At 39.9% G+C, this 27,643-nt stretch overlaps 1 protein-coding gene across 4 annotated transcripts in view; it reads left to right on the top strand.

The window, feature by feature from the left end:
* Window positions 1-7,463: 7,463 nt before the first annotated feature.
* Window positions 7,464-27,643, top strand: part of prkcq (protein kinase C, theta) — a 31,009-nt gene continuing 10,829 nt past the window's right edge. The window contains exons 1-11 of one of the 4 annotated variants that reach the window (XM_063007138.1): window positions 7,464-7,581; window positions 12,370-12,569; window positions 15,671-15,731; window positions 16,395-16,554; window positions 18,800-18,831; window positions 18,916-19,001; window positions 20,390-20,519; window positions 20,611-20,720; window positions 22,749-22,751; window positions 23,694-23,838; window positions 25,099-25,265. In XM_063007138.1, coding sequence (XP_062863208.1) covers window positions 7,464-7,581; window positions 12,370-12,569; window positions 15,671-15,731; window positions 16,395-16,554; window positions 18,800-18,831; window positions 18,916-19,001; window positions 20,390-20,519; window positions 20,611-20,720; window positions 22,749-22,751; window positions 23,694-23,838; window positions 25,099-25,265 — 1,212 coding nt within the window. Of the gene's footprint in view, window positions 7,582-12,369; window positions 12,570-15,670; window positions 15,732-16,376; window positions 16,555-18,799; window positions 18,832-18,915; window positions 19,002-20,389; window positions 20,520-20,610; window positions 20,721-22,748; window positions 22,752-23,693; window positions 23,839-25,098; window positions 25,266-27,643 lie in introns of all 4 variants that reach the window. The other 3 variants (XM_063007130.1, XM_063007121.1, XM_063007111.1) reach the window with 3 other exon arrangements.

Raw genomic sequence — 27,643 nt, 5'->3', positions numbered from 1 at the left:
CAGACAATACAGTATATACACAAAACAATATACAGACAAAACTATACACAGACAAAACAATATACAGACAATACAGTATACAGACAAAAGAATATACAGACAATACAGTATACTGACAATACAGTATATAGACAAAACTATACACAGACAATACAGTATACAGACAAAACAATATACAGACAATACAGTATACAGACAAAACAATATACAGACAATACAGTATACAGACAAAAGAATATACAGACAATACAGTATACTGACAATACAGTATATAGACAAAACTATACACAGACAAAACAATATACAGACAATACAGTATATACACAAAACAATATACAGACAAAACTATACACAGACAATACAGTATACAGACATTACAGTATATAGGCAAAACAATATACAGACAATACAGTATCCAGACAATACAGTATATAGACAAAACTATACGCAGACAAAACAATATACAGACAAGAAAGTGTACAGACAAAACAATACAGACAATACAGAATACAGGCAAAACAATATACAGACAATACAGTATATTGACAAAACAATATACAGACAATACAGTATACAGACAATACAGTATATAGACAAAACAATATACAGACAATACAGTATACAGGCAAAACAATATACAGACAATACAGTATATAGACAAAACAATATACAGACAATACAGAATACAGGCAAAACAATTTACAGACAATACAGTATATACACAAAACAATATACATATAATACAGTATATACACAAAACAATATACAGACAATACAGTATATAGACAAAACAATATACAGACAATACAGTATACAGACAATACAGTATATAGACAAAACTATACACAGACAAAACAATATACAGACAATACAGTATATACACAAAACAATATACAGACAAAACTATACACAGACAATACAGTATACAGACATTACAGTATATAGGCAAAACAATATACAGACAATACAGTATCCAGACAATACAGTATATAGACAAAACTATACACAGACAAAACAATATACAGACAAGAAAGTGTACAGACAAAACAATACAGACAATACAGAATACAGGCAAAACAATATACAGACAATACAGTATATAGACAAAACAATATACAGACAATACAGTATACAGGCAAAACAATATACAGACAATACAGTATATAGACAAAACAATATACAGACAATACAGTATACAGGCAAAACAATATACAGACAATACAGTATATACACAAAACAATATACAGATAATACAGTATATACACAAAACAATATACAGACAATACAGTATATAGACAAAACAATATACAGACAATACAGTATACAGGCAAAACAATATACAGACAATACAGTATATTGACAAAACAATATACAGACAATACAGTATACAGACAAAAGAATATACAGACAATACAGTATACTGACAATACAGTATATAGACAAAACTATACACAGACAAAACAATATACAGACAATACAGTATATACACAAAACAATATACAGACAAAACTATACACAGACAAAACAATATACAGACAATACAGTATACAGACAAAAGAATATACAGACAATACAGTATACTGACAATACAGTATATAGACAAAACTATACACAGACAATACAGTATACAGACAAAACAATATACAGACAATACAGTATACAGACAAAACAATATACAGACAATACAGTATACAGACAAAAGAATATACAGACAATACAGTATACTGACAATACAGTATATAGACAAAACTATACACAGACAATACAGTATACAGACAAAACAATATACAGACAATACAGTATACAGACAAAACAATATACAGACAATACAGTATACAGACAAAAGAATATACAGACAATACAGTATACTGACAATACAGTATATAGACAAAACTATACACAGACAAAACAATATACAGACAATACAGTATATACACAAAACAATATACAGACAAAACTATACACAGACAATACAGTATACAGACATTACAGTATATAGGCAAAACAATATACAGACAATACAGTATCCAGACAATACAGTATATACGCAGACAAAACAATATACAGACAAGAAAGTGTACAGACAAAACAATACAGACAATACAGAATACAGGCAAAACAATATACAGACAATACAGTATATTGACAAAACAATATACAGACAATACAGTATACAGACAATACAGTATATAGACAAAACAATATACAGACAATACAGTATACAGGCAAAACAATATACAGACAATACAGTATATAGACAAAACAATATACAGACAATACAGAATACAGGCAAAACAATTTACAGACAATACAGTATATACACAAAACAATATACATATAATACAGTATATACACAAAACAATATACAGACAATACAGTATATAGACAAAACAATATACAGACAATACAGTATACAGACAATACAGTATATAGACAAAACTATACACAGACAAAACAATATACAGACAATACAGTATATACACAAAACAATATACAGACAAAACTATACACAGACAATACAGTATACAGACATTACAGTATATAGGCAAAACAATATACAGACAATACAGTATCCAGACAATACAGTATATAGACAAAACTATACACAGACAAAACAATATACAGACAAGAAAGTGTACAGACAAAACAATACAGACAATACAGAATACAGGCAAAACAATATACAGACAATACAGTATATAGACAAAACAATATACAGACAATACAGTATACAGGCAAAACAATATACAGACAATACAGTATATAGACAAAACAATATACAGACAATACAGTATACAGGCAAAACAATATACAGACAATACAGTATATACACAAAACAATATACAGATAATACAGTATATACACAAAACAATATACAGACAATACAGTATATAGACAAAACAATATACAGACAATACAGTATACAGGCAAAACAATATACAGACAATACAGTATATTGACAAAACAATATACAGACAATACAGTATACAGGCAAAACAATATACAGACAATACAGTATATAGACAAAACAATATACAGACAATACAGTATACAGGCAAAACAATATACAGACAATACAGTATATACACAACAATATACAGACAATACAGTATATAGACAAAACAATATACAGACAATACAGTATATTGACAAAACAATATACAGACAATACAGTATACAGACAATACAGTATATAGACAAAACTATACGCAGACAAAACAATATACAGACAAGAAAGTGTACAGACAAAACAATACAGACAATACAGAATACAGGCAAAACAATATACAGACAATACAGTATATAGACAAAACAATATACAGACAATACAGTATACAGGCAAAACAATATACAGACAATACAGTATACAGACAGACCTATACACAGACAATATACAGACAATACAGTGTACATACAAAACAATATACAGACAAAATACAATATACAAACAGTGTGCATATCTTTACGTGCTAAGCAAAAAAAAATACAAATACAGGAAAATAGAAAAAAATATATAGGATAAATAACAAATAAATAAATACATACAGTAGGAGTAGAAAACAATAAAAGAATACTGAGCTGTTGAGGTTTTTCTCTGCTTTGTGAATGTACTGTGGTATTAACAAATAAATAAATAATGAAACAAAGCATGACTTGCTGGTACGTAAGTCTGGCGTTGAACTAAATTTGGCCATGACTGAGGGCAGAGGTCACCTCAGATGGTAGTTTTGGATTACACAGCTATTAATAGACATTTCCTTCTCCAACACAAAATCCCCCCCCACGCTTTCATTCTCTCTAACGGGCAGAGCGTACGTTTCACTTCTGCACTTAAGGCTTCTTATCTCCCAAAGGTAAGGCCTTTTAACCTCACCACGCCGTGTATCCACTAGTCCTGGAACATTAGCTGGTAAAGTTCTGAATGTGTGTCTGTGTTACTCTAATCCAGTGACTGACCTGTCTGTGACTGCTGAGATTTTACACACATTACACCCTGTGTACCTTGTGTTTGTTTTTGGGAAGTGAAAGTGTTGGTTCCCAGTGGTGCATGCGATAATTCTACAAAGTCTTGTGATCTAAAGGTGTCTGTTTTTATCTGAGCGTGCAGTGAAGGGATTTAACACTATCACACTCACAGAATCAACTCAGATTGAACCTGAGTGCGGTAAAGCTTTGTTAAAGCTGTTGATAACAAAATAAAAAATCAGATCATGACCGCTTGTCCAGAATATTATAAAAACAAAGATCAAAGAAGGTAAACCAAAATCGCTGTGTGTTATTACACTATAAGGACAAAGGTATTGGGGCACCCCCTCTAATTATTGAATTTACACTGATCAGCCATAACATTCAAACCACTTCCCTGTTTCTACACTCAGAGGGATAGAGGGCACAAGGACAGAGGGCACAGGGATAGAGGGCACAGAGGGATAGAGGGCACAGGGATAGTGGGCACAGAGGGATAGAGGGCACAGAGAGATAGAGGGCACAGGGATAGAGGGCAGAGGGATAGAGGGCACATGGATAGAGGGCACAGGGATAGAGGGCACAGAGGGATAGAGGGCACAGGGATAGAGGGCACAGAGGGATAGAGGGCACAGGGATAGAGGGCACAGAGGAATAGAGGGCACATGGATAGAGGGCAGATGGATAGAGGGCACAGGGATAGAGGGCACAGAGGAATAGAGGGCACAGGGATAGAGGGCACAGAGGGATAGAAGGCACAGAGGAATAGAGGGCACATGGATAGAGGGCAGATGGATAGAGGGCACAGGTTCTCGACTACGAAAATTTGACAGCGACTTCTACAATCAAACTAGACCACACAGGAGACATGGCTCAGAATGTGGAGCAGCTCTTGGCCACCATGTTACATACGTAGGGCAAGCAGGGTCTGCCTGAAAACCTAGTGAGCTGCCTTGCTGCCTGCTGCCTAGCTAGTCAGCTGCCTCAGTGGAGAGGATTCTATTAAGACGTCAAACTCATAAGGCAGATTATTTAGACGCACTACGTAGACAGAGATTGTGGTGATTACGTCACCGCAGTTTTTACTTACTAAGCTAACACAGTTAGCCTCAGGACATTTAAACCAATGGGCTGAGATGGCACAACCCGCTAGCACGCCAGCTAACGCCTCCCTCTGTGTATCAAAAACGGTTAAACTGTCACTGACGAGCCTGAATTTACAAATAATAAATGCACCTTTATACAAATTACAAATCAATAAGAATTTATTTACGTTTGAAAAGAATTCTGTTAGTTGCTCCGCATTCGTCCAACATATTTGTAATTTTTTTGTGAGAAAAGTTGTGCTGCACTGAATCCTGGGATTGCCTTCAGCACTGAGGAAGCGCCAGACGCTCCCTCGTTATTCAGTCAGATTATCACTCAGAATTAAGGTGCCTCAGTAGGGGCATTTTAAGGCATCTAAGAATTTAGACACGCCCACTTCTCGGGAGTGTAGGATGATGTAAAATGCGTCTATGTAGAGAGATCACCAGGTTTTCAGACAGACCCTTAGTAAACCAGAAATGAAGGAGCTAATCTCTGTAATCAGAGCGTTGAAGCCAAAGCTGTTATATGGCTTTGCTGAACGCTCGTTCTGATCAACACAAGACGTTTGTTTTAACTAACTGGTTAAGTTCTCATGATCTGAACCTTCTGTTTCTAACTGAGACGTGGGCTACGGTTAGGAATGATGTCCAGCAGTCTGTGATTTCTTCAGTTTACCGTGGTATACGGGTCGTGGCGGAGGTGGTTTTTAAACAGTCTTAGATGTGAAATGTTAGCCGTGGGACGTTCAAACGTTTTGAGGCTAGTTTTTGAAGTTTACTCTATTTTTCCTTTACTTTGTGCTGTAATATATAAACCTACTAAACCACACAGAGATTTGATCACAGACTTTCTTTGCTTTGATTGTACTGATGTCAGACAGAGTCGTACTTATGGGTATTTTAATATTCATGTTTGTTGCCCTGATAAACATCACACTAATGATTTTATTCAGCTTCATTTTATATATTTATGGGGCCATTTACACCGATCAGCCATAACATTAAAACCACCTCCTTGTTTCTACACTCACTGTCCATTTTATCAGCTCCACTTATATATACTGTATATAAGCACTTACATATAGCAGCACTTTGTAGTTCTACAATTACTGACTGTATTCCATCTGTTTCTCTGCATGCTTTTTTAGCCTCCTTTCATGCTGTTTTTCAATGGTCAGGACCCCGAAAAGACCACAGAGCAGGTATTATTTAGGTGGTGGATCATTCTCAGCACTGCAGTGACACTGACATGGTGCTGGTGTGTTAATGTGTGTTGTGCTGGTATGAGTGGATCAGAAACAGCAGCGCTGCTGGAGTTTTTAAACACCTCACTGTTACTGCTGGACTGAAAATAGTCCACCAACCAAAAATATCCAGCCAACAGCGCCCCGTGGGCAGCGTCCTGTGACCACTGATGAAGGTCTAGAAGATGACCGACTCAAACAGCAGCAATAGATGAGCGATCGTCTCTGACTTTACATCTACAAGGTGGACATACTAGGTAGGAGTGTCTAATAGAGTGGACAGTGAGTGGACACGGTATTTAAAAACTCCAGCAGCACTGCTGTGTCTGATCCTCTCATGCCAGCACAACACACACTAACACACCACCACCATGTCAGTGTCACTGCAGTGCTGAGAATGATCCACCACCTAAATAATACCTGCTCTGTGGTGGTCCTGTGGGGGTTTTGACTATTGAAGAACAGGGTGAAAGGGGGCGAACAAAGCATGTAGAAAAACAGATTGACTACTGTCAGTAATTGTAGTACTACAAAGTGCTTCTATATGGTAAGTGGAGCTGATAAAATGGACAGTGAGTGTAGAAACAAGGAGGTGGTTTTAATGTTATGACCGATCAGATTACAATGTAACTGTTCTAGATTTTTTTTTGTACCTAGTTTATTTATTTATATTTATTTTTAGTGGACTGTCATCCTGATTCTGCATGACTGATTACTGCAGTCAGAAAAGCTGGTCCAGATCTTCTCATCATTTCATCTCATCATCTGACGTACACCCAGTCATCAGTGTCTTCAAAGAGCAGAAGGGCACCAAGAGGGATCAGAAGCTGACCTTTCGTCCACCCTCACACATGCTCACCTACACACTGGCACTGCTGCGGAGGAGCTACTCGTGGAGGGGTCACTGAGCCAAGCCAACTCTACCAGCTCAAAAATAATTACTCGCTTCTGCAGATGCTCCTACACCAACTCACACAGCATTAAATAATCGTTCTAACAAGCTCCAGCTTTTGCTGGTACCATTCTGTATTTTTGGAACACCAGGAACCGACTTCACTAGCATGGTGGACATCATCTGAGGGGATTTATCAAAAGGGTGTTAGGTGTAATAAATATTGTAATATTGTTATTTAATACCTTGAGGAGGATCCAAGTGAGTGAAATCATGTCTCCGTTCCTGAGGATCGGCTTCTCCAGCTTCGAGATGGACCCTGGACTTGCTTACCATGAAGAAGTGCTGAACCCATACTGCGCTGTCTACATGAAGGAAGCTGTGGAGACTGGTAAGCATGTGTGTCTGCTTCAGTTTGGGTTACGATGATTAGAAATAGAAACAATAACATAAAGTGTATGATCAGAAATATGTGGACATTATTATGATTTTAACGTCATGTTTTACACTTTGGTTAGATTCATGACAGGACAGGTAATTACTTATTACACAAGGTTCATCAGTTCACACAAGGTTATATCAAACACAGCAGACACGGGGAGAACATGCAAACTCCACACAGACCGGACCGCCCCACCTGGGGATCGAACCCAGGGCCTTCTTGCTGTGAAGCGACAGTGCTACCCACTGAGCCACCGTGCCGCCCCCAGATGTATTGCATCAAATATATTAAATTAATTAATTAATTATTAATGAGGGGCAACAGTTTGCAAAAAACCTCTGGAATGAATTCAGACACTGACTGTGAACCAGGCTTTTTAGTGCAACGTCAATGCCAGACCTCACAAATGATCTTTTGAATGGCACTGGCATGCCCTCACGCTGGTTTAAACACAAAAAAGGGTTAAAGGTGAACGCATAACTTCAATGACATAATGCTCTCTCTCTCTCTCTCTCTCTCTCTCTCTCTCTCTCTATGTATATATATATATATATATATACATATACAGTATATATATATATATATATATATATATATATATATATATATATATATATATATATATATATATATATATATACCGATCAGGCATAACATTATGAGCACTGACAGGTGAAGTGAATAACACTGATTATCTCTTCATCACGGCACCTGTTAGTGGGTGGGATATATCAGGCAGCAAGTGAAAATGTAATTCTCAGAGTTGATGTTAGAAGCAGGAAAAATGAAAGTGTGAGGATTTGAGCGACTTTGACGAGGGCCAAATTGTGATGGCTAGACGACTGGGTCAGAGCATCTCCAAAACTGCAGCTCTGCAGTGCTCAGTATCTATCAAAAGTGGTCCAAGGAAGGAACAGTGGTAAACCGGCGACAGGGTCATAGGCGGCCAAGGCTCACTGATGCACATGGAGTGCGAAGGCTGGTCTGTGTGGTCCGATCCAATAGACGAGCTAATAACTGCTAAAAAAGTTAATGCTGGTTCTGATAGAAAGGTGTCAGAATACACAGTTCATCCTAGTTGCAGGGCTGTTTTGGCAGAAAAAGGGGGACCAACACAATATTAGAATGTGGTCATAATGTTATGCCTGATCGGTGTATATATATATATATATATATATATACAGTGTATCACAAAAGTGAGTACACCCCTCACATTTCTGCAAATATTTTATTATATCTTTTCATGGGACAACACTATAGAAATAAAACTTGGATATAACTTAGAGTAGTCAGTGTACAGCTTGTATAGCAGTGTAGATTTACTGTCTTCTGAAAATAACTCAACACACAGCCATTAATGTCTAAATAGCTGCAACATAAGTGAGTACACCCCACAGTGAACATGTCCAAATTGTGCCCAAAGTGTCAATATTTTGTGTGACCACCATTATTATCCAGCACTGCCTTAACCCTCCTGGGCATGGAATTCACCAGAGCTGCACAGGTTGCTACTGGAATCCTCTTCCACTCCTCCATGATGACATCACGGAGCTGGTGGATGTTAGACACCTTGAACTCCTCCACCTTCCACTTGAGGATGCGCCACAGGTGCTCAATTGGGTTTAGTCCATCACCTTTACCTTCAGCTTCCTCAGCAAGGCAGTTGTCATCTTGGAGGTTGTGTTTGGGGTCGTTATCCTGTTGGAAAACTGCCATGAGGCCCAGTTTTCGAAGGGAGGGGATCATGCTCTGTTTCAGAATGTCACAGTACATGTTGGAATTCATGTTTCCCTCAATGAACTGCAGCTCCCCAGTGCCTGCAGCACTCATGCAGCCCAAGACCATGATGCTACCACCACCATGCTTGACTGTAGGCAAGATACAGTTGTCTTGGTACTTCTCACCAGGGCGCCGCCACACATGCTGGACACCATCTGAGCCAAACAAGTTTATTTTGGTCTCGTCAGACCACAGGGCATTCCAGTAATCCATGTTCTTGGACTGCTTGTCTTCAGCAAACTGTTTGCGGGCTTTCTTGTGCGTCAGCTTCCTTCTGGGATGACGACCATGCAGACCGAGTTGATGCAGTGTGCGGCATATGGTCTGAGCACTGACAGGCTGACCTCCCACGTCTTCAACCTCTGCAGCAATGCTGGCAGCACTCATGTGTCTATTTTTTAAAGCCAACCTCTGGATATGACGCCGAACACGTGGACTCAACTTCTTTGGTCGACCCTGGCGAAGCCTGTTCCGAGTGGAACCTGTCCTGGAAAACCGCTGTATGACCTTGGCCACCATGCTGTAGCTCAGTTTCAGGGTGTTAGCAATCTTCTTATAGCCCAGGCCATCTTTGTGGAGAGCAACAATTCTATTTCTCACATCCTCAGAGAGTTCTTTGCCATGAGGTGCCATGTTCAATATCCAGTGGCCAGTATGAGAGAATTGTACCCAAAACACCAAATTTAACAGCCCTGCTCCCCATTTACACCTGGGACCTTGACACATGACACCAGGGAAGGACAACGACAATTTGGACATGTTCACTGTGGGGTGTACTCACTTATGTTGCCAGCTATTTAGACATTAATGGCTGTGTGTTGAGTTATTTTCAGAAGACAGTAAATCTACACTGCTATACAAGCTGTACACTGACTACTCTAAGTTATATCCAAGTTTCATGTCTATAGTGTTGTCCCATGAAAAGATATAATGAAATATTTGCAGAAATGTGAGGGGTGTACTCACTTTTGTGATACACTGTATATATACAGTATATACTGTATATATATATATATATACAGTGTATCACAAAAGTGAGTACACCCCTCACATTTCTGCAAATATTTCATTATATCTTTTCATGGGACAACACTATAGACATGAAACTTGGATATAACTTAGAGTAGTCAGTGTACAACTTGTATAGCAGTGTAGATTTACTGTCTTCTGAAAATAACTCAACACACAGCCATTAATGTCTAAATAGCTGGCAACATAAGTGAGTACACCCCACAGTGAACATGTCCAAATTGTGCCCAAATGTGTCGTTGTCCCTCCCTGGTGTCATGTGTCAAGATCCCAGGTGTAAATGGGGAGCAGGGCTGTTAAATTTGGTGTTTTGGGTACAATTCTCTCATACTGGCCACTGGATATTCAACATGGCACCTCATGGCAAAGAACTCTCTGAGGATGTGAGAAATAGAATTGTTGCTCTCCACAAAGATGGCCTGGGCTATAAGAAGATTGCTAACACCCTGAAACTGAGCTACAGCATGGTGGCCAAGGTCATACAGCGGTTTTCCAGGACAGGTTCCACTCGGAACAGGCTTCGCCAGGGTCGACCAAAGAAGTTGAGTCCACGTATTCGGCGTCATATCCAGAGGTTTGCTTTAAAAAATAGACACATGAGTGCTGCCAGCATTGCTGCAGAGGTTGAAGACGTGGGAGGTCAGCCTGTCAGTGCTCAGACCATACGCCGCACACTGCATCAACTCGGTCTGCATGGTCGTCATCCCAGAAGGAAGCTGACGCACAAGAAAGCCCGCAAACAGTTGCTGAAGACAAGCAGTCCAAGAACATGGATTACTGGAATGCCCTGTGGTCTGACGAGACCAAGATAAACTTGTTTGGCTCAGATGGTGTCCAGCATGTGTGGTGGCGCCCTGGTGAGAAGTACCAAGACAACTGTATCTTGCCTACAGTCAAGCATGGTGGTGGTAGCATCATGGTCTTGGGCTGCATGAGTGTTGCTGGCACTGGGGAGCTGCAGTTCATTGAGGGAAACATGAATTCCAACATGTACTGTGACATTCTGAAACAGAGCATGATCCCCTCCCTTCGAAAACTGGGCCTCATGGCAGTTTTCCAACAGGACAACGACCCCAAACACAACCTCCAGGATGACAACTGCCTTGCTGAGGAAGCTGAAGGTAAAGGTGATGGACTAAACCCAATTGAGCACCTGTGGCGCATCCTCAAGTGGAAGATGGAGGAGTTCAAGGTGTCTAACATCCACCAGCTCCGTGATGTCATCATGGAGGAGTGGAAGAGGATTCCAGTAGCAACCTGTGCAGCTCTGGTGAATTCCATGCCCAGGAGGGTTAAGGCAGTGATAATAATGGTGGTCACACAAAATATTGACACTTTGGGCACAATTTGGACATGTTCACTGTGGGGTGTACTCACTTATGTTGCCAGCCATTTAGACATTAATGGCTGTGTGTTGAGTTATTTTCAGAAGACAGTAAATCTACACTGCTATACAAGTTGTACACTGACTACTCTAAGTTATATCCAAGTTTCATGTCTATAGTGTCGTCCCATGAAAAGATATAATAAAATATTTGCAGAAATGTGAGGGGTGTACTCACTTTTGTGATACACTGTATATATATATATATATATATATATATATATATATATATATATATACTGTATATATATAGTATATATATATATATATACGTATATAGTTATAATAACTCAATGTGAAACGTGCACAAAATCTAAGTTTAAAAACAATGCTATGTGTTGGACTAACAACCTGTCTGAGGTGAATGTCCACTTCATGCCAGGTGTTTTTGTGAGGCACCAGACACACTGTGATACTGATCAGGAGAAATGAGGTTACTGAGAAAGAATCAATCAATAAATCATGTACATACCACACAGATGATTTACTGTGTAGTAATGTGGGTGTTTTATTTAATTATTAATTAATTAATTTATTATTTTCAGAAAAAGGCCAAGTGTATAAGCAGAAGCGACCCACCATGTACCCTCCATGGAGCAGCACATTCGACGCTCATGTTCACAAAGGGCGAGTAATGCACGTGGTGGTAAAAGATAAAACGGCCGAGCTGAAGACTGAAGCCACGGTGCAGTTAGACACGCTCGCTTCCCGCTGCAAAAAGGAGAATGGCAAACTGGAGATCTGGGTGAGTAAAGAAACATTACATTACATTTATACGGTAATTAGGACTTTATTCTGGTTCTTAACACATGCAGTGGAGCCCATGTTTCAGGATAATGCACTCAGTAAGAGAACTGAAACACAGATTACACCTAATAATACCGGTGAGAGTGGTAAATATAACAGAAACTAAAAACAGGCAGTAAAATGCAGGGCGCATGTGCATTAAATTTGCAATCTCATTATTGGGGCAAATGAAGATTAAAATCAGAGTCCATAACAGGGGTCAAGAACCAGGCAAACCATATTCGAGCTGGACACACTCTGGTACTGTAGTGTAAGGTGAATGCACAGACCGTAAGAATTGAAATACATAGAACCCAAGTGCAGACGTTTGAATGGGGGTAGAATGATACTGAATCAAACATCTGAGCCTCCCTGCACCCTCCACCAGCCAAAATGGCAATGCAGAAGTACACAACTCTTTAAAACATGTAATCAAAGGGAGTCAAACTGATTTTACTTTCTCATCATAACCATCCTCCTTGGGATCAAGTTGTTGCTTGAAATAAAGATGTTCTTCCTCACACCCTTGCTGTGCTTATCAGAGGAGCTGCATTCTTCTTCACTGTCCAGGGCAAAGCTAACCTGGATCAGTTGCAAGGCATCAGCAGTTGAGAATCATGAGCGTACCATCTCAAAGCTCCTGTGCTCTGTATGAAAGCAACTAATAAATGTTTATAGGAGTCAAAATGGGCGTTTCACTCATTGGGTTTGTTCGAAAACCTAGTAAGCTACCCTGCTGTCTACTGCCTACATAAGCAGCTGCCTAAGTAGAGAGGATTCTAATAAGTCATTAAATATAAATCAGGTTATTTGGACGCACTACTTAGGCAGAGATTACAGCGATTACATCAGTTTTTGCTCACACAGTTAGCCTCATGCCATTCAAACCAATGGGATGAAGTGGCACAACTCGCTAGCATGTCAACTAACATCTTCCTCTGTGTACCGAAAACGGTTAAACTGTCCCTGATGAGCCCAAATGTGCAAATAAAAGACACTCGTGCAGCTTTATACAAATGAAACATCAATGAGAATTTATTAACATTTAAAAAGAAGCTTTGGATGCTCACTCGTTATTCAGTCAAAATACCGTTCTACCATCTACCATCTCTACAGTCTTTAGAGTGTTCAGCTCTAGGTTGTTCTGACTGCACCAGAGCACCAACCGTTCAATCTCCTGTCGATATGCAGACTCATCTCCAATGCGCATTTAAATAGTACTTAAAGAGTCCAGGTGTTGCAAATATTTAAGAGAGCTCAACGGTTTTTGAATGCACCCATTGTATTTCTTCATAATACCCCAGTTGCGGCTGCCGAATTATCATGTTTTTAACATATAATTAGCTGAATTTGTAAATTTTTGAATAGGTGGGCATTTAAGGTTTGTGGTCTGACTGAAAAACTAAAGCTTGCCTCTTGTTATTTATGCTTCTCTTATAATGCTAAAAAAATATTTTATTTCAACCATTATATATTGTAAAAAATAGATCGTTTAATGTCTCTGTGGGTTAGTTTATTACGTTTAAGGTCAAAAACTGGCATTATTTAAATGTTTGAGCAACATTTTTGTTTTCTACCATCTGCGAGCATGCCAGCTTCAAAGAATAAAGGACAGCATGCACTCCATCTGGCATAGATTTAATAATCCATGTTCTCCCACCATGATTTGATAATAATCCTATGAGCATCTTGTGTTTCGACTTTCTCTGTCTTCAGACGCCCCCAATAATTCTGGATGGGCTTTAGGTCAAGTGACTATAAAGAAAGGTCTTTGACTGCCAGCAGTGCTTGATCCTCTTAGGAGTTCTTGTAGTTGTTAAAAAGCTTTGAGGGTTGAGAATTATAATGAAAAAAGAAATATTACATGTACAATTTACACATAACAAGCAAACAAACAAAGAGACGAGACACAGGAACAAGGAAACAGGAAAGAATTGGGAACATGAGAGAAACGCTCTGTGTGCACGTATAGTCGGCAACACTTATCAAGGGGTTACAGAGTGACATCATGAGTGTTGTGATGAAAACCAAAGATTAATTTACATACACAGTATTTTCATTAGTACATTATTACATTAGTATGTATTTTTATGCCAACAGACATGCACACATACTGTGACCCAGAAAAAATGAGGGGAAATGTGATCTTACAGAATATTAAGGGTCTAATACGCTAACCCACCATCACTGAGATATTGAGCTTTTGAGTCAGAATCCCAGCTGGTGCTATCAGCCTAGTGGGGTTTCCAAACAGGCACAATTGGCCATATGTGAGGAAGGTAGGAGGACTGAGCTTCATTGCCGATGTACTATTGCGACCTCTGCTGTCTGGCTGAAGATAACGCCACTGTTGTAATGTTTGTGAAGTTCATAGTGTGTCTATCCAAGCATGATACGTCTCTCTCTGAGACTCTAATATAAAAACAAAAGATGTAGCTGGTGACTGTGCGTGTGTGGGAGGAGGCAAGTGATAGTCTCAGCTCTCCTCAGCCTGTACAGGGGTGGTACAGGTAGCAATGATTAGATTGGGAAATAAAATGGGAATTAAAGACGTGACAAATGATTGCAGTGAAAAGTAAAAACAACAACAATAAAACAACAAGGGTGTTATTAAACTTTATAGTTCAAATTTATCAATGATGCTACTTAAATGAACTTATGAGTCGTAGTGTGTACATTAAATTTGTCCTAGTACTAAAATGTACCTGTATTGAGGTAACACCAGTAAACAAAATGTTTGGAAGAAAAAAGTTTCTGATACAAACCTGCATTATGAAAAATACACAAGTTCAGGACTGAAAAGTACATCATTCTGCTTAGAAAATGTGACTTAAAGCTTTACTTTGGAGCTGGGACACTTGTACTATATGACCAAGAGTATTTGGACACCTGACCAGAAGGTTGATTGATATCCTATTCCAAAACTTTGTGTATTAGTATGGAGTTACAAAACTTTTGCTGTGTGTCTGTACAGTGTCGTGTGAGGTCGGGCTCTGATGTTGTCCGTGAAGGCCTGGCTTGCAATCGATGGTATGACATGTTGAACTTTTGTTGTTAAAGGTGGAACTAAAACCGCAGGGTCGTCTACTGATGGAGGCCAGATATTTCTTGGAGAGAAAAGGTGAGTCTGTCTTACACACACAAACAAATACACACAAATACATAAATACACACATATACAAATACATCTGGAGTACTATGGGGGCTTTTAAAAAGTACTATTACAGATATAAGCAGGCGTAAAGACCTGAGTGACTTTGAAGAGCGCCCGTGCCTATGGGTGGCTATGGTTATAACCTACCAACAGTAGTCTGAGGGAGGACTGGTATTAGTGTGTCAAAGCTTGCCACGGAGGCACCAGGTATACTCTCGCAACTGCAAAAACTGAAAATGCTCTGGTCTCCAAAAAAAAAAGTGAAATTCTGATTCATCTGACCACAATACACATTTCCACTGTGTGATGGTCCATCCCAGATACGTCTGAGCCCAGAGAACTTACTGCTTCTGAACATGGTTAACACAATGCACACACACACACACACTCAAACATTCAAACGTAACTTTGTCATGACTAAATATGGACATTTATATTGCCAAAGTATAACACACACACACACACACACTCTTACTCACACAGAGAGAAACCCATACAAATACACTAGCAGATATACATAAACATAATTAATGTCTATATTTAGAGCATGTAACTAATGGCAGCAGTGTACAACATCACATGTCCTGTCCTGACTGTAGCTCGTGTGTTTAGATGCAGGTCATGGGGAAGGCGATGGTGAAATTGAACAAGAGAGAGAGGTCAAGTTTGCCCTCCATCAGAGACGTGGTGCAATCAAACAGGCCAAAGTTCATGTTGTAAAGTGTCATGAGTTCACCGCCACCTTTTTCCCCCAACCCACCTTCTGTTCCGTCTGCAAGGAGTTTGTCTGGTGAGTTTTACCATTTTCAGCTACACCATCTTAAAACAATGAACATTGTCAGTTGTTTTACTGGTTTGAGTAAAGCAGATGTGATGGTGAAGAAGGCAAGGAGGCTCGTAGGATGTATGTCCTACTGTTTTCCAGCATTAATTCTAAACTTTTGTGGACTCTTGTGTTGGGCGGTCTTTGGTCCACACTTTTTTTATATTTTGTTTATGCGTTTTCTCCCTTTTTCTCTCGACTTTAGTGTGTCCAATTGCGTCATGGTTCCTCTTCACTAATGCTAACCCCGGCTCTGATTGAGGAGAACGAAGCTAACCCACGCCCCCCTCTGACATGTGGGCAGCAGTCGTATGCATTTCGTCACCTACACTTTGACGAGTGCAATGAGGATCAGCACCGTGTACGGAGAGACACACCTTGATCAGCGCACTCTTTTCTCTTCTCTATTCAGGTGCCATCGAGCTGAGACTCGATACGATGTATTCGAGATCCCAGCTCTGGTGTTCTAGCATGTGTTTTACTGCTTGCCTCCTGAAACTGAAAATGCCCTAGTCTCAACCCACCTCAACAATTTTCAGGTGAATTAAACTTGGATTGAACGCCAGGCCTTTTCTTCCAACATTACTGCCTGATTTTACTGACTTTATTGAGTGAATGGACACAAATTCCCACATACACACCCCTGTAAAAAGGGTTCTTAAAAAGGAAAAAGGGATTGATTCAGTATAAATGCCCATTTTGGAATTGGATGTCCAACAAGCTCATGCTCAGGTGTCCCAATACTCAACAGTCAAATAACACAAGTCTGCTAAAAGCCTGCTAGGCAACAAAATACTGTAGTTTAATAATAATTAAACATGGTTTAATAATTGCTTTCAGGTTAGTCAGGATCTATCTATTTTTGGCTTTAAAGGAAAGCATCATGGTTTTTATGTGGGCAGCTACAGGAAGCTAGTGGAAAGAGTGCAGCGGTGCTATTACTGCAATGCTTGGGGTGAAGATCTGTGGGTTTTTAATATCTGATTGGTTAAAAATGTTATTATTTATTTGTTGCTGTAAAAAGTTCATGGCCTCTTCATTCCTTGTTGATCAATTTGATGAACTAAAGTTGAGATAAACTAAAGTTTGAATTAAATCCAGTCATCTGAGCAGCCTAGTCTAGTCTAGGTCTAGTAACGTTAAGCACTCACTGTATATTTTGATTACATCCGCTGTCCGCTGGGGGTCTTTTGCTGCGTGCGGTGGTGGAGGTGTGGGAATAGAGGCACACGACAAGGTAGAGTCACTTTAACTGTTTAGTCAGGACTTCAATGAGCATAACAACACTTCAGACTGCCTAGCTCCAGCAACAGAACTTCAATGCTGAGGCCGTACTGCGAGTCTCATATACAAAACTAACTGCAGAACGTCCTACTGCACATGTAGAAACCGGGTGCTGCATTCTGATTGGCTGAGCTGAATGTCACTCACATATCGCCGCTACAATATTGTAATATAATAATAACGACCTGGCGAATGCAGCCAATGGGGAGGCAGTGTGGTGGGGGGTTGAGTTCATGTCGTGGAGGGCCCCCCCCCAGGCATGGGCCCCAGTGCACCTGCACCCCCGGTAGTTACACCCCTGATTAGGTCAATGATTAGGTTTTTCCTTTGTAGCTATGGAGTGAGACCACTGTTCCATTTGCTTTTCAGTGGATGCAGTTATGTTCTATCTATCTAGCTATATTTATATAGACACAGGGTATCTATAACAGCAGTATTTGGTCATAAATACTAATAAACAACTAGAAGGCTGTGCCACAAAGCTAAATGACTTCAAACTATTAAACTTAATTTTTTTATTTATGTTTTTGAACTTATAGCTAACAGAAATACAGCAAAACAGCAATACAGTGGTTAGCCCTGTCACCTCACAGCAAGAGCCTGTGTTCGATTCCTTGGCCAGGTGGCCAGAGTCCTTTCTGTGTGGAGTTTGCATGTTCTCCCTGTGTCCACATGGGATTCATCCAGATGCTCCAGTCCAAAGACATGCAGTCAGGCAAACTGGAGCTACTAAAATTGCCCTAAGTGTGTGTGTGTGTGTGTGTGTGTGTGTTTGCCCTGTGATGAACTGGTGACCTGTCCATGGTGGTTCCTGCCTTGCACCAATGAATCAGATCCATTTTGACCCTTAATAGGATAAAGCTGTGATGAAACAGACAATCAATCAATCTGATCCGCTCAAAATTTCTTTCTGGTTCTCTCACTGCAGGGGTCTGAATAAACAGGGATATCAGTGCCGACGTAAGTTTGAAATTTCTATTTCATTTATAAACCCGTACTGTGCTTAAATCAAACCGTTTTTAATATATCTGCTTTATGTTTCAGAATGCAATGCTGCCATCCATAAAAAGTGCATAGACAAAGTGATCGCTAAGTGCACAGGTTCAGCCATTAACAGTAAAGAGACCATGGTAAGTCCGACACAATTTTAATTTACTTACAAAGCATTGTTCTTATGAAAAGGTAGTTTTGTGAAGCTAAATTGATTACATCTAGCAGCTTTTATTTGTTTTACCACTGCGCCACCTGAGCGCCCTGGCATGACAATGTTTATTATACAACAAACATACATTTGACAGTCAGTGATACATTAAGTGTTGGGTTTATGGTAGTTCCACATAGTTCATGTGTTAAATGCAGCAGATATAATCAAGACCTGAGGATTTAACCTGTAGGAATTTAGTCGAAAGAGCATTTGTAAGGTCAGAAACAAAACTTGTCAAACCATGTTTTATAGACCTCGCTGTCACACGGGTACATTCATGCTGAAACATATATACAACATTAAAACCTCCTCCTTGTTTCTACACCCACTGTCCATTGTATCAGTGCCACTTAACTTTGTAGTTCTACAATTACTGACTGTAGTCCATCTGTTTCTCTGTATGCTTTGTTAGCCCCCTTTAATGCTGTTCTTCAATGGTCAGGACTCCCAGGACCACCACAGAGCAGGTATTATTTAGGTGGTGGATCATTCTCAGCACTGCTGTGACACTGACATGGTGGTGGTGTGTTAGTGTGTGTTGTGCTGGTATGAGTGGATCAGACACAGCAGCGCTGATGGAGTTTTTAAACACCTCACTGTCACTGCTGGACTGAGAATAGTCCACCAACCAAAAATATTCAGCCAACAGCGCTCCGTGGGCAGCGTCCTGTGACCACTGATGAAGGTCTAGAAGATGACCAACTCAAACGGCAGCAATAGATAAGCGATCGTCTCTGACTTTACATCTACAAGGTGGACCAACTAGGTAGGAGTGTCTAATAGAGTGGACAGTGAGTGGACACGGTATTTAAAAACTCCATCAGCGCTGCTGTGTCTGATCCACTCATACCAGCACAACACACACTAACACACCACCACCATGTCAGTGTCACTGCAGTGCTGAGAATGATCCACCACCTAAATAATACCTGCTCTGTGGTGGTCCTGTGGGGTCCTGACCATTGAAGAACAGAGTAAAAGCAGGTTAAAAAGTATGTAGAGAAACAGATGGACTACAGTCAGTAATTGTAGAACTACAAAGTGCTTCTATATGGTAAGTGGAGCTGATAAAATGGACAGTGAGTGTAGAAACAAGGAGGTGGTTTTAATGTTATGGCTGAGCAGTGTATATACAGTATATATATATATATGAATAATAATAATAATAATAATAATAATAATAATCTAAGGCAGGTGGAACAACTTTATTTGTAATAAATATAAAATAAGATAAGTCTTGATTATATTTTTGACCATATAGTGTATATTAAATGAAAAGTCCCCCCATACTGAATCTGTGCCTGTGTGTTTCAGATCCATAAAGAGCGCTTTAAAATCGACATGCCTCATAGATTCAAGGTGTACAACTATAAGAGTCCAACCTTCTGTGAGCACTGTGGCACCCTGCTGTGGGGACTGGCACGCCAGGGTCTTAAATGTGAAGGTAAGTCATCACACGTCAAATGATCAGCAAAGGTCATGCTGTATTACATTCAACAGACCTGTGAATCCAGGAATCTGTGTTTTCTGTTCAGAGTGTGGCATGAATGTTCATCACAAGTGTCAGAAAAAAGTAGCCAATCTCTGTGGTGTCAACCAGAAGCTGATGGCCGAGGCTCTCGCTACGATTGAGAACATTCAGCAGGTTGGATCTTATTGTTTATCTTTCATACATTACAGCAGGGTTTTTTAAACTCTGGGTCACGAGCCGAAAAAATATTAACAATTAAATAAACTTATACATGAATGCCCCCTTGTGGAGACTTTATGTTACATCTTGTAAGCCAACATGGGACCAGATTTTACAAAGAGAGAGTAAGATGTATAGTTTGTGTTGGCTGGGTTGCGTAAAAACATGGACATAATGTAGGTCGCCTAAAAATTCCTGCGTACAGTCTATTACACACAATTAGGTAGAATGATGAAATATTAAAAATGAATAATTAGGGTGTTTGGGCAGTCCAGCAGTCTAACCCTACACTCAGACAGGCAGCGATTTTGTTGCATCTTGTCGCCCGAATCACTCATCGCTCATCACACTGTGTTCACACTGAAAGCATCAGCATCGACGCATGTGGACGTTTGATTGCCAGGAAACAAAGCAATTGCCATAGCAGTACAGTGTGATTTACTGACTAGTATTTACAGAGCGTATAGAAAACAATCACAAATCAGATCACAAATCAGACGTGTTACTGCTAAAAATTAAAATCTTCACCGCTCAGGTGGCGCAGCGGTACAAACACACGCTAGCGCACCAGAGCTGGGATTTCAAATACATCGTATTGAATCTCAGCTCCGCCATCAGGCTGGGCTGAACAGCCACATAAACAACGCTTGGCCTGTTGTTTATATAGGGGTGGGGTATCAAGCCGGATAGGGACTCCTTGTAACTGATGCACTATGACCTCTGCTGGCTGGTTGATGGCACCTGCACAGAGACGGGGAAAGAGTGTGTTGATCAGGGTGTGTCTCTCCATACACAAGGCTGATTCGCATATATGCACTCGGCTAGTGTGGGTGACAAAATGCATACGGCTGCTGCCCACGTGTCGGAGGGGTTGTGGGTTAGCTTCGTTCTCCTCAAATCAGAGCGGGGTCGGCATTAGTGGAGAGGAAGCATGACGCAATCGGGCGATTGGATACGCTAAAAAGTCGGGAGAAAAAGGGGGAAAGTGCATTAACAAAAAAATATATATAAAAAAAATATCTTCAGTAAAACACGCTAGCACACCAGAGCTGACATCTCAAACTCGTGAGTTCAAATCTCAGCTCTGGTACCGGCAGGCTGGGCACCTATGCAGACATGGATTGGTTTGTTTGTTGGGTTTACTGATGCAATTACTCCATCTGCTGGTTGATCGATGCTGGTTGATCGAATAATGGAGATGAGTGTGTGACTCTTCGTACGTGATACTGAGCCCAGTATAAACTCACCTCATGCAGGTGAAAAGAAGTGGTCAGCTACTGCACACGTGTGTTAGTCATGGCTCTCCTCGGTCAGGAGTAAAGGTCAGCAGCAGCAGATTGAGAGGAATATTTGGAAAAATGTAAAATATGTAAATTAATTATTAAAATAAATAAATAAATAAAAATCCTGGAGGGAAATCACTCATCTAAGTCCATCACTGTCTGTGCAGTAAACATGACAACTGAACAACTTTTTCTCAATGCCGACTCCGCCCACACTGCTCCACCTCCTGTCACCAAAATCACCAGCTCTAATTGAAAATGTCCCGTCATTTTGCTGTCGGTCTAAACCTATACCCTAATACATTACCACTGCAAAAATCTGAGCTCCTGAGTTTGAATTTCAGTGGTGCTACCAACCCGGCCAGACACCTATCAGACACATTTGGCTGTGTCTAAAAAGGAAGCTATTTCTAATCATCTTAATCCAATCAGGTTCCAAGATCACAAAATACATAGAACAGTGTTTTGCTTTTGCCAAGATATAAAAAACTCAACAAACTGTCACATTATGATGAGAGTAAATGTGTCCAGGATGCAAATTTAATGAAAGAACCACCAAAAACAGGTATGCAAAAAAATTCAAAGCAGCTAAACCACATACACCGACTAGGCATAACATTATGACCACTGACAGGCGAAGTGAATAACACAATTATCTTTTCATCACTGCACCTGTTAGTGGGGGGGATATATCAGGCAGCAAGTGAACATTTTATCATCCAAGTTGATGTTAGAAGCAGGAAAAATGGGCGAGTTTGACAAGGACCAAATTGTGATGGCTAGACGACTGGGTCAGAGCATCTCCAAAACTGCAGCTCTTGTGGGGTGTTCCCGGTCTGCAGTGGTCAGTATCAAATGTGGTCCAAGGATGGAACAGTGGTAAACCGACGATAGGGTCATGGGCGGCCAAGGCTCATTGATGCACGTGGGGGCGAAGGCTGGCCCGTGTGGTCCGATCCAACAGACGAGCTACTGTAGCTCAGACTGCTGAAGAAGTTCATGCTGGTTCTGATAGAAAGGTGTCAGAATACACAGAGCATCGCAGTTTATTACGTATGGGGCAGCAAAAGGGGGACCAACACAATATTAGGAAGGTATAATCATAATGTGGTCATAATGTTATGCCTGATTGGTGTATAAGTGATCTACCTTCACACTGTCAGTAGATTAAAGGCTGCTGACTTTCTAACATTAATGAAGGTTTGCTGCTGATCATGTGGACAAAGGAAAAGACTTTGAGATGAGAATTGTGGTTCTTCAAAATGAGAGACTTATTTGTGCACTTTTTTTTAATGCCCCCTCTGGTACTAGCACAGCTGTTGGCTGTTTCCACACAGAGCCGTATAGCGCATGGAGAGTCACGTTGTTCTCCTTGTGAATCTCTCACCACTCATGTCTGCAACTCAACCCGTCTCAGGGATCGCATATCACAGCAGCATTATGAAGAAACTACTCACTTTCTGATATACAGCCAGATGTGTCTGTAGGATGCCAGGCCAGATCGCTAGCACTGCTGAGATTCGAATTTAAAAAGCTTAAACACTGACTCAGCAAATGTAAACCATTTTTTTCATTCCAATCATGACTGTATACATCGTTTCTTTGATCATAGTGAATGTTCACTGACTGTGTGTCCCTCCCTCAGGCCAGAAGCTCCAGAGATAGTGAGATTATTGGACGTGATGGACCGGTAGGTGTTGGGCAGGCTGGAGTGGTCAGAGAGTGCTCAGGCTATGTGAGCTCTCAAACAAGCCAAGCCCTCACAGACGGCCCAGCATCAGTACGTAAAGGTAACACATACACACATGCTTTGTTGTTCACACAGGAAGTGACCTGTTTCAGTATAAGTGTCGTAGCAGCCTGACTCAAACTGAGATGCCATCAAAGCTTAATATGTGATCAGTCTGATTTATCTACTCATCTTTGAAGTAAATAGAAGTGCTTCTAAATACTTAAGTAGCTGGTATTTAGCTGGTATTTTAGCTTAGCTGTAAACATTCAGGGTAAATATGAACACATAATATACTGTGGTATTAAAACGTAATTGCCCCCACCCCTTCCCGTTGTTTGCCACTGTTATTGCTCGTCACGCAATATTTTTTACGGAATCAAACAAAACATATTACACGAAATAGGGCGGCACGGTGGTGCAGTGGGCAGCGCTCTCCCCTTACAGCAACATAAAGCTTGGGTTTGGTCCTTTGTGTACAGAATTTGCATGTTCTCCTGGTTTCTGGTGGGTTTCCTCTGGGAGCTTAAAAAAATCCCTAAGTGTGTGTGTGTGTGTGTGTGTGTGTTTGCCCTGTGATGGATTGGCAACCTATATGGGGTGTTTCCGACATTTGGCCCAATGAATCAGATCCACCACAAACCTGATCAGGATAAAGCAGTGTAGCCTCACAGCAAGAAGGGTCTGGGTTAGATTCCCAGGTGGCCAGGGTCCTTTCTGTGTGGAGTTTGTATAATCTCCCTGTGTCCATGTGGGTTTCCTCCAGGTGTTTTGTTTTCCTTCCACAAGTCCAAATACATGCAGTCAGGTCAGTTGGAGGTGTGTGTGTGTGTGTGTGTGTGTGTGTGTGTGTGTGTGTGTGTGTGTGTGTGTGTGCCTCCCTTGTAATGGACTGGCAACCTGTTCGGGGTGTTCCCTCACTCAGACCCACCATGACCTTGACCAGGACAAAGCTGTAATTATACTGACGTAAATGAATAAATGAATCTTTTATTCCTAAACATAAACAGAATGCTGTTAAAATAAAGTAACAATAGAAAACATTCTACTGTCCCAACTTTTTTTGGAAAATGTTGCAGCCATTAAATTTAAATTAAAGAATGAAATAAATTATTCTTTCTCTGTCTGCAGAAATATAATTTTTTCTATCGCCCCAACATTTTTGGAATAATATAGAAATTATTTTTAGATAAAAGACCAACAGTAACACATTTTGTGTTTAGTCAGATCTGTAAGTTCCTCTCCACTGTCAACATACAGCATAAATAATACACAGTAATAGAGAGAATAATAAATACTCTGCTTTCTTCTTTACTCTTAGAGGTACAAGGTGTAGCCTGGGACTCTCCACTAGAGGGCGACAAATCGAGTCTCAGTGTGGATCCAGAGCCGCTGTACGCTGTCCCACACAAAGAACACAAGGAGCACAAATTTACTTTTGATGATTTTATTCTGCATAAGTTGCTGGGAAAGGGAAGCTTCGGCAAGGTAAGCCAAACGCTTCGGATGACAAAAAGCCACCAACAGATTTAATTCACAGCTTCTAATTACTAATTACTTCATTACTAAGCATTTAGGCTGATCAATTACATGCACTTACTAAACTTCTATAGCATCTTATAAAAAAATCTGTTCTAACAGAGTTTCATTAGATTTGTATCTTTGGACTGTTGTCTAGTTAAACTAGAGTGAGGAAATGTTTACTGTGAAAAGACTTCTGTAAGTTGCTCTATAAAAGAGCATCTGCTAAATGCCAAAAATGTAAATATTAGGGCTGTCACGCGATTAAAATTTTTAATCAAGATTAATCGCGATTAAAGAACCAAATTAATCGCAATTAATCTTAAACTAATAACTTAGCAAAATTTTAACTGTTATGCACATTTTTATTGCAAGAACATGTTTACCAAAAAAATATTTATAAAATTATGATAAAATTATCAAATCTAAATTATTTTAGAAAGCCAGTCAATGCTTATATAGAGTTGTTTACAGCTTCCCATCTTTCAGCCAGTTCTTTAAAATGTGTCTGTTCACACTATCTGACAAAAGTGAGGATCTTTTCCTGTTCATAATGCTGCCACTGAAAACAGGTGCTCATAATATGAACCATTTCTAGATGCAACACCAGTGGTGTAACTAGGAGCTCATGGGCCCCAGTGCAAAAAAAAAATGTTGGGCCCCCTCAACAAATTGCATACGCTGATAGCTGATCAGAATGAATTAAAAGTCAATCAGATGTTACACTTCAAGTCCAAATTCCTGCCTCTGGTATTTTCAATGCACAGTTTTAGTTATTTTAATTTTACTTAATGAAAATATTGTAATATAATAATAACAACCTGCACTGGGTCCATGGGCATGATGATTTCTCAAGCTTTTTAAAAATGATTATTTAAAATACCCAATATTTCGCAATATGTAGCAGCAGCAGCTCGAGTCATTTCTAACTCACGACACCTGTAATTAACGCAATTAACGACAGCCTTAGTAAATATTAATTACAGCTGTTAAAACTCTACATATACTTATAATGGACGTTACTTACATTTAATGAATTTCATTATGAATTTAAGGTTTTTTTCATGTTTACTGTGGGTATTTTGAAAATGGGTAAACAATTGTACAGAGCAATGTAGGTTATTAATCTTGTAGTGTTAAAAGTTCTATAATAGCATTTGAGGTTGTGACATTGCCTTTCAATTCCTCATTATAACTGTAACTGACTATGGTAGCTCAGGCGGCACAGCGGTAAAACAAGCTAGCAAACCAGAGCTGTCATTTCAAACTCGCCGTCCGGCAGGCTGGTCACCTACATAAACAGCGATTGGCTTGTTGCTCATACAGGGTGGGAGCCGGAGAGGGTTCCTCATAACTGATGCAATTATGACCTCTGCTGGCTAATTGATGGCGTCTGCACAGGGTCGAGGGGTAATGCATTGATCAGGGTGTGTCTCACCATACACAAAAGCTGATCCGCATATCAGAGTCAGAGTCAGAGTCAGAGAGGTTTTATTGTCATTTCAGCTACATACAAGTACATATTGAAACGAAACAGCGTTCCTCTAGGATCACGGTGTAACACGGTACAAAAAGTGCAAGACAAAACAGTGTAAATACAAAACAGTGTAAGTACAACAATAAATACAAAAAATCCTATAATAAATAACTACAAAAGATATTCCTAATTATCCCTAATATAAACAAGTAATTAGAAGACAGGACTAAAGACAAGTGTTAGTACATGATGGTGAACATGTTGTACATTAGCAGCGTAAAATTGGCAATGCCGATAAGGTGCCTAAAAAGTAAATAAGGTGCAAAAATACAAGTAAGGTGCAGAAATTACTTGTGCAGTTCCAGGAGGTGTGCAAAAAATGCAAGTAACATAGTCAATACAGTTCAGTGTGTGGCAGCAGAACATTTCCGGAGGAAATTGTTACAGTACTGAGTTGAGGAGTCTGATTGCTTGTGGGATAAAACTGTTACACAGTCTGGTTGTGTTAGTCCGGATGCTGCGGTATCGTCTCCCAGACGGGAGCAGAGTCAAAAGTCCATGTGATGGATGGGTTGGATCGTCCACAATGCTGAGAGCTTTGTGAACTATGAACTCGCCTCGTGCAGGTAAAAAGATGCAGTCGGCTACTGCAGGTGTCGAAAGGAGCATGTATTAGTCTTACTCTCCTCAACCAGGGTGGAGATCAACATCAGTAGAGAGGAAGCATAATGCAATTGGGTAATTGGATACAGTAAAGTTGGACGAAAAAGAGGAGAAAATGCATAAAAAACAAATAAAATAAATAATTGTAACTGACTGTATTGACTTCTTTATGTCCATAGAAATCTCATCAGTTTGACTGCATGTT

Source organism: Trichomycterus rosablanca, chromosome 1 (assembly GCF_030014385.1).
Source record: "Trichomycterus rosablanca isolate fTriRos1 chromosome 1, fTriRos1.hap1, whole genome shotgun sequence".
In the NCBI taxonomy this organism is placed as follows: Eukaryota; Metazoa; Chordata; class Actinopteri; order Siluriformes; family Trichomycteridae; genus Trichomycterus; species Trichomycterus rosablanca.
The sequence above is the reverse complement of the archived record's forward strand: the minus strand, read 5'-3'. Positions and strand labels throughout refer to the sequence as shown.